The 8,664-nt window shown below is 43.1% G+C and overlaps 1 protein-coding gene and 2 non-coding genes across 3 annotated transcripts; all 3 read left to right on the plus strand.

Moving 5' to 3' along the window:
- Positions 1-445: 445 nt before the first annotated feature.
- Positions 446-5,460, plus strand: RPS3 (ribosomal protein S3). The gene is made up of 7 exons (XM_053560274.1): positions 446-525; positions 1,613-1,743; positions 2,016-2,109; positions 3,089-3,183; positions 3,786-3,973; positions 4,440-4,636; positions 5,385-5,460. Exons 1-6 carry the CDS (start codon positions 496-498, stop codon positions 4,631-4,633), a joined length of 732 nt encoding a protein of 243 aa, XP_053416249.1. The 5' UTR covers positions 446-495; the 3' UTR covers positions 4,634-4,636; positions 5,385-5,460.
- Positions 1,310-1,458, plus strand: LOC128566180 (small nucleolar RNA SNORD15). Its single transcript, XR_008374470.1, has one exon. It is a non-coding gene; the product is annotated as a small nucleolar RNA SNORD15 (small nucleolar RNA).
- Positions 4,199-4,344, plus strand: LOC128566179 (small nucleolar RNA SNORD15). The gene has a single exon (XR_008374469.1). It is a non-coding gene; the product is annotated as a small nucleolar RNA SNORD15 (small nucleolar RNA).
- Positions 5,461-8,664: the final 3,204 nt, after the last annotated feature.

Raw genomic sequence — 8,664 nt, forward strand, 5'->3', positions numbered from 1 at the left:
TCGTCCTGGGTAGAGTGCTGTGGTGTCACAGTTCACAGCAACCTCAAACTCTTGGGCTTAAACGATTCTCTTGCCTCAGCCTCCGAGTAGCTAGGATTACAGGCGCCCGCCACAACGCCTGGCTCTTTTTTCTGTTGCAGTTGTCCCTGTTGCTTTAACTGGCTTGGGTCGGATTCGAACCCGCAGCCCTCGGTGTATATGGCTGGCGTCCTACCCACTGAGCACCGGCGCCGCCACATTGCTTGTTTTTCAACTATGAGAATTGGACTCTAAACTCCCCTGCAGTTCCGAAGTGGGCTTGGTGGACCTCCTTTCCTGTTTCTGCCTGCGGGGTTCTCCGTTACTTTCTTCTCCCTTAAGGAGAAGAAAAAACTACATTTCCCATAAACACACAGGAGTCGGTGCCGCGTAACTCGCTACCGTCGCTCCGCGCCCTTTATACCTACTTCCGCCCACCGGCCACTTCCTTTCCTTTGGGCAGCGCGCGGCGGCAAGATGGCGGTCCAGATCTCCAAGAAGAGGAAGGTGCGCTTCTGTGGCTGGGCTCAGGGCACTGCGGTACTGTGCGGGTTAAGGGCTTCCCGAGGTGCTGCCGTGAGACGCGCAGCTCCATGCCCTTCCCCGGGAAGCGTCTTAAGCAACTTGGCATTCCTGAGGGTTGCGGATGTCGATAGATTGAGCGTGAGGCCCGAGCCTGATGAGCGCTGTGTGGCCAGGGAGCGGTAGGTTTCCGCGGACTCCCAGTAGAGTGCAAACATAGTGTGGGACGCCTCTTCTGTCCCGGAGAAGGTATTCGTGAGCATTTATTGGCCCCCCCCAAAAGAAAAAGGTAAACGTGTAATATGTCGAAGGGGTAGTAGCCATGTGTTCATGCCTCACCTGTCGAGTCTGGGCGCATCTTTCTGACCCCAAGACCTCAGTTGAAAGGCTACCGGTTATTGCTTGCTACGTCTGGGACCTGGGGTGAAAGCTTCTTCGGGGTTAACTTTTTCGTCGTTTCGTGGAGAGAACTGTGTAAGAATCATTACCTTTAGAAATAGATGATTTGTCATTTTGTGTATATATATATAAATCAATGTTAAGATTAAATGTACAGCGCTCTCGTGAGGCTTTGCCAGCTAAGGTAGAGGTAAGCTTATAGGTATGTTAGGTACTTGGCTGGTCTGAGACAGCTTGTTTTTAGTCCACTGTTAAGTTGTAAGCACAGTGTCCCTGCTGTGCTGAATAAAGTGTTAATGGCCCATTTTTAGAGCAGCTTTTTGTTTTGCATGTGTAAATGAATATAAATGATCCCTCTTTTTAGCAAACCCTTCAATGAAGAAATGATGACGAGTCTGACTTGGAGGGTGTTACCTTTGTCCAGGTTGCCTACTCTGTGCCATGTTCTGTGCCACAGTTTAAAAGGCCCTGGTTGAAGTGACTTCCTAAAGATGACCTAGAGGCATTTGTCTGAGAAGGGTTGCTCTGTTCTTGTTGGAAAAGGTTATTGAAACCATTGATGATGTTTCCTTTGTTGGCATTATTGAGTTTTGATGAGGGATGTTTTGACTGATGGACTGGAAAGTGAGCGTTATACCCATGTCCTAATTTTCAACTTTGCTTTTTTGGTTAGTTTGTTGCTGATGGCATCTTCAAAGCTGAACTGAATGAGTTTCTAACTCGTGAACTGGCTGAAGATGGCTACTCTGGAGTTGAGGTCCGAGTTACACCAACCAGGACAGAAATCATTATCTTAGCCACCAGGTAAAAACTCACTTGACTGGGCCATCAGCTATAATTGTATATACTAAGGTGGTTTATTCTGTATAAACTTAAATGGACAAGCAGTGAATCTAGCCATAGTGAATATAATTTATTGAAGTCTGCATTTTAAAAAATTCAACTTTGGTTGTCATCTAAAATTTATACTTGATATGGGGCAGATGAATGAGATTTTGCTACTATGTGTATGTGCAAGATGTAAAGTTATATCTAATATTTTATGAGAGTCGTGAATTGTCACTTTTTCCCCCCAGAACGCAGAATGTTCTTGGTGAGAAGGGTCGACGCATTCGGGAACTGACAGCTGTAGTTCAGAAAAGGTTTGGCTTCCCAGAGGGCAGTGTAGAGGTGAGTGGTTCTGGCTTATGTCTGCAATAGTGGCTCTTTAGACTGGTACTTTTAAAACTCAACATCACCTTGGAGACTTTATTTATTCCATGATCAATAAATACCACAAATGGACTGGTATTTTGTTGCATTTCTCTCTTTTTTTTTTTTTGAGACAGAGCCTCAAGCTGTCACCCTGGGTAGAGTGCTGTGGCATCACAGCTCACAGCAACCTCCAACTCCTGGGCTCAAGCGATTCTCTTGCCTCCACCTTCCAAGTAGCTGGGACTACAGGCACCTGCCACAAATGCCCAGCTACTTTTTGGTTGCAGCTGTCATTGTTTGGCGGGCTCAGGCTGGATTTGAACCCACCAGCTCAGGTGTATGTGGCTGGCACCTTAGCCGCTTGAGCCACAGGTGCTGAGCCTGTTGCAGTTCTTTTAATGAGCAAATGGCTTAACTTTACAGGACTATTCTGCAAGTGTCTGATGGTTAAAGGATTTTACATTCAATTTGGGTATAGAAGTGATGTGTGTGATGGACTGGCTACCTCATTGGTCTCCTCGGTGTGGCTGTAGAAGGAGGCAGGGGTGGGAGTGTAATGAGAAATGGTTCACCCTATGTCATTGTGTACTGTGTGTGTGGCTGGTATTAGTGGTTTAGTACTTGAGGGATACTGAAATAATACACGCAGGTCAATACAAAATTTTTGAGAACAGACTGTTAAGATCCATTATTTCACTTCTAATAGCATCTTTTCTGATTCCCCCAGGCAAGTTTCAACTTGCTCAGCTTATTAGTGTTGCTGGGAGGGCTTCATTTGTTTATGTCTGCACAACCTTTACATTTCTTGATTGTTGATATCTCAAAACTTTGGTAATGACTATACTATATACAGTTACTATATGTGATGGTGTAGAAAAAGATGCTTTTATGACGTGGTGGCTTTTAGTTGAAAACAGTGGTGAAGGTAACAGGATGTGTCTTGCTTCCTTTACAGCTTTATGCTGAAAAGGTAGCCACAAGAGGTCTGTGTGCCATTGCCCAGGCAGAATCTCTGCGTTACAAACTCCTTGGAGGCCTTGCAGTACGGAGGTAAGTGTCCTGAGGCTTGATCGTCATACCTTTTTATTCTTGATCCTAGCCAAAAGACAGAGAAGCTATAGTTGTGTCCTTTTTTGGATCAAAACATGGAGTATTTTTAAAATGCATATGCCTGTGCTTTGATACACTGGATTGCCTATATAATTGGCCTAGAGTATGGCTTTGGCATCAGGGTTTGTTTTTTTATATTAGCCTTCTGTGGTGATTCTAATACTCTAAATTCAGCAGGGTTGGAAAGTACTTGGTTAGGAGGAGCTTAACATAATATTCCTTGAAGAATCTTAACCTAAGATTAGGTATGATAGGCATGGAAGAGAAATGCAATTTCTTAGACCAGACTGGTCATTAAAGGATCAGGTATCATGTATCGGCACTGACCAGCTGCAGTCCAGGCCCTGTCCATGCCCCTCAAGAAATCACCCAAGAATCCAGACTCCTGGGGGACAGGCCTCCAGACCTCAGAGTGAGAGTGGAGGGGACTAAGTCAGCATGGACTAAGTCTTATTTTTTTTTTTAAATCTTTGTGAGGTGGGTGGGTAAATTTGGTTATTCTTTGGTAATAACTCAAGTGGTTGTCTCTTGTTTCTCTGAAGAGCCTGCTATGGTGTGCTGCGGTTCATCATGGAGAGTGGAGCCAAGGGATGCGAGGTTGTGGTGTCTGGGAAACTCCGAGGACAGAGGGCTAAGTCCATGAAGTTTGTGGATGGCTTGATGATCCACAGTGGGGACCCTGTTAACTACTATGTTGACACCGCTGTGCGCCATGTGTTGCTCCGACAGGGTGAGCAGCTAAGTGGGATTGATTAGAACAGAGGGTACCTTATTAGATAGATATGGTTTTCCATAGATTCCTTGGTATATGAGGGCATATATCTTAGAAGTAGCCAGGCATGTCTGTACTAGCTGATTGATCTGTGAGAATGGTATTGCTGAGAATGGTATCTGTGAGAATGGTATCAGTCAACTCCAAGAGTTGGTTTGTTCTTGTCTTGGTTATCTGTATACCCTTCAGTGATGACATGATGACGAGTCAGAAAGGTCACATTCTGCTCTTGGTCCTTGTCAGTGCCACGTTCTGTGGTGCTGTGCATGGGTTCCTTTTGCAAAAGTGTCCTGTTCATTGATTGATTTAGAGGCATTTGTCTGAGAAGGGACCAGACCCAAGGATACTTGAGTAAACTCTTTTGTCCTTTTGTGTATAGAGGCCAGTGAAAACCCAGCTATATCTAAACTGTGCTGTCCTCTAGGTGTGTTGGGCATTAAGGTGAAGATCATGCTACCTTGGGACCCTACTGGTAAGATTGGCCCTAAGAAACCTTTGCCTGATCACGTGAGCATTGTAGAACCCAAAGATGAGATACTGCCTACTACGCCTATCTCGGAACAGAAGGGTGGGAAGCCAGAGCCGCCTGCCATGCCCCAGCCAGTCCCCACAGCATAACAGGTAAGTCTGCAGGGGCCTCCTGGGGCACAATAGGGGTCCTTTCTATTATTTTCCTTTCTGTGAATACTTGTTTCCACTCTAGTGAGCATTTGAATAAAAATTGGGTTGCCTTTTTTTTTTTGGAGAATACAGGCTGGAGCCTATGCCCCATTTAACCACAGTTCTGTGTTGTTTTCCTTTTGTTCTCCTAAGAGATGTTCTTTCTTTTCCTACTATATATCAAATAGGGATTTTCCTTTGTTGTTTGCTTTTTTTTTTTTTTTTAGACAGTCTTACTATGTCCCCCTTGGTAGAATGCCCTGGTGTTACAGCTCACAGCAACCTCAAACTCTGGGGCTTGAGCTGGGACTACAGGCACACACCAGAGTGCCCGGCAATTTTCTGTTGTAGTTGTTGTTTAGCTGGCCCGGGCTGGGTTTGAACCCACCACCCTTGGTGTATGTGGCTGGCACTGTAACCACTGTGCTACGGGTGCTGAGCCAGTTGTTCATTCTTTATTCACTCAAGATTTTCAAGGCACCCTTGGAAGTAATTAGCTCTCTTCCCTTTAGCATCTGTGAAACATTAACACTAACCATCTTACGCCCAACACATCTTTGTTTTGTTTTTTGATTGTGCCCTAAGTGCTGTGTATATTCTTTAATCTTGATGTAAACCCCGAGTGGGAATGTGTACCCATTTGGTAAATGAAGAGACTTGCTAACTAAAATGAAGTTTCTCTTAACTTACATGTTTTATTTGGTTTCAGGTTCTCCTTGGCAGATGTATCTGGAGTCAGGATGTTGCTCTGTAAAGACCTTTAATAAAGTCTTGTACAAAGACAAGGTGGCTGAGTAGACTATATATCCAGGATTCAGACTGTGGGTATTGTGTTGGCTTGTGGAGCACTGATTATCCTCTTGTTTTTAACCATATTTGTGATATTTGTGAGGAAGGGCCAGAATGCAAGGACTTGAGCAGAGTTAACTCGAGAAATAATCATGTGTGATAGTGAAGGTTGAAAGCTAGTAGGGGGTATACCTTCATTAATTGTTCTGTAGTTCAAGGATTGTAGACTTAGAAGGATACTTGAGATATTTTTTCTCTTTATACATAAGGAAGTCCATGTTGCACATGAAAAAGTAAACACAATGACCACATTTTATGTACGTACTATACTATGTTCTTTAGGTACATAGTCATTTAATCCTCGACATGTCTATAAAGTGTAAATAGACTTTATATTCAGTGGTTCACATTGAACCACTGAATTTAAGGCCAGAGGTTAATGTATCTAAGCAGTATAAATCTTTTTTCTTTTATACACAGGGTCTTGTGTTTTCCAGGCTGGAGTACAGTAGTGAGTTCGTAACTCAATGTATCCTTGAACTCCTAGGCTCAAGTGAGCCTCCATTCTGCTCGGTTTGCAAACATGAGCCACTGTTTTGGCTAGCTCCACATTCTGATGTTTTGCAGTATTTTGTACTGATATCCATTATTTTATAAGAAATTGGACACTCTTAGTTTATTCAGCAAAACTAGTGAAGGACAGGTTGGCTTAAAAATCCTACAAAACCAATGATAAATCAGATTCTGATTGATTAGAGAGGAGACTCACCAATGATAGCTGCCACGGGTCTGGGAGGCCAATACAGCTGGCTACATGATGGTGGTGATGTAGCCTGGTGAGTGAAATAACCCTGGCTTCAGAGACTGCCTAGCAGATACTGTTAGATTTTCTGGTTGCCTTCTCAATTAGACTGAGCTGTAGAAGGGCAGACGTTGCACATAGTAAGGGCTTAATAATGAATTAATGAATTATGTTAGGAGCACACTGACAAAAGCATCTGCCTCCATTCTCTTTTTAGCTATTGTAATTATAAACACAAAATAAAATTTATCATCTTAACTTATTTTTATTCATTTATTTCTTAGAGACAATCTCACTTTATCGTCCTGGATAGAGTGCTGTAGTGTCACAGCTTACAGTAACCTCCAACTCCTGGGCTTAGGCGACTCTCTTGCCTCAGCCTCCCAAGTAGCTGGGACTATAGGTGCCCACCACAATGCCCAACTATTTTTTTTTTTTCTTTATTGCAGTTTGGCTGGGGCCGGGTTGAATCTGCCACCCTCGGTATATGAGGCTGGCGCCCATCTTAACTATTTTTAGGTGGACACTTATTTAGTGGCAAATACCAAGAGCCCTGCATATCTGAGGGTTTCAAATCTGGTTTCAACCAACTTTAGACTGGAACTGTTGAGAAGGTAGTGGATGGTTATACTGAACTCATAGACTTCCTTTGTATTCCCTAAACAATACAGTTTAACTATTTACATAGCATTTACATTAAAAGTAATCTAGTGGAGATTTAAAGTGTCATGTTGCTTAGGTTTTGTGCAATTACACCAAGTATATAAAATGGGACTGGAGCATCTAAGGATTTTGGTATCTGAAGGGAAGGAGTCTCAGAATAAGTTCCCCGCTGGAAGGAAGGCTACTATAAATGTTGTGTAGCAGATCTCCAAGCTTGTCTTGCTGATGGGTCTTCCCTCCCCTTTTTGAAAGAAACTTTGGTGTTTGTAGTGATTCTATCTTAATGACATCTTACTGTTTTTGTTGGTGTAATTGAGACCAGGCATGTCTACAGCCACCCCTCCACTGAATTCTCTAACCAGTGGCATAAGTAATGTGTCAGTGGCCCATTCATTTGTCAGGTTTAGGGAGTGGGTTAGTTATATACTGTGTAGTATCTTGGGGCTGGGAATGAAAGACAGAATATAGAAACTACATTCTTCAATGCCCAGTGTTTTCCCTCACCCTGGCACTTCCAGGAATGAGCCCTTTCTCAGGCTGATGAAATGTTTCTTATATTTTGTTTATCCTTTATAGGTAAAACTATTGGCACTTTTATTTTACTGAATATGTTAGTATTTTGCTCACAGCAACCTTAAACTCTTGGGCTTAAGTGATTCTCTTGCCTCAGCCTCCCAACGTGCCCGCCACAACACCCGGCTGTTTTTAGAGACAATGTCTCTTGCTCAGGCAGGTCTCTAACTCCTGAGCTCAGGCAGTCCATCTGCCTTGGCCTCTAAATTTCTTTGTTCCTGCGTTTATTTCTGAGTTTGACATTTGTGATAAGATTATTTGTAGTGAAAGTAGTTTAATTTGAGCAACCACAGATTGCTGGGTTAAGACTTGATCGTCTAAGGTCTTAGAATCTAGTACTGGCATAGCCAGTCACAAGTATTCACGCATATTAAGTTAGATGGTCTTTCAAATTTCTTGAGTTTTCTGCAGACCTTGGTCCACTTTAAAATTGCAAATACTGCAAATTTATTCTATGGGGAAAAGTGCTGTTAACTTCCCACCAGGTGGTGCTATAGCAAAGGAAATGAAGAGGAGCCCCTTGGGGAGGGAGAAATGATCTTGCTGGACTAGGACTGAGAAAAGTATGCATATTGCTAATATATAGCTTGATGAGTTATCAAAGTGAACATCCCTAGGTAACCATTTAAAAAAACCCAAACTTCTAAACTGTCTTGTAGCCAGAAAGGGTGGGAAGGGGTTTGGTCTTATAAATCTTTTTTTTTTTTTTTTTTTTTGGAGACACAATCTTGCTATGTAGCCTTTGGTAGAGTGTCATGGTGTCACAGCTCACAGCAACCTCAAACTCTTGGGCTTAAGCGATTTTCTTACCTTAGCCTCAGCTTTACAAGTAGCTGGGACTAAAAGTGCCCGCCACAACACCCAGCTATTTTTTTGTTGCAATTGTCGTTTAGCTGGCCCAGGTCGGGTTCAAACCTGCCAGCCTTGGTACATGTGGTGAGCACCATAACCACTGTGCTATGGGCACCGAGCCTCACTACAAGTAACCACATTCCATCAAAAAATGTAAGCAACCCCAGAAGTCCCTCTGTATGTCCCACTCTGCCACAGCCCCCACCAAAACTTAATCTTGATTTTGATACTAATTGGCTCCTAGACAGTATAATTTTGCACATTTTAAAAACTTAATTTGTCTTAAGTGGTAAGGGAGAATTTAAAGTGC

This window comes from Nycticebus coucang, chromosome 14 (assembly GCF_027406575.1).
Source record: "Nycticebus coucang isolate mNycCou1 chromosome 14, mNycCou1.pri, whole genome shotgun sequence".
NCBI lineage: Eukaryota > Metazoa > Chordata > Mammalia > Primates > Lorisidae > Nycticebus > Nycticebus coucang.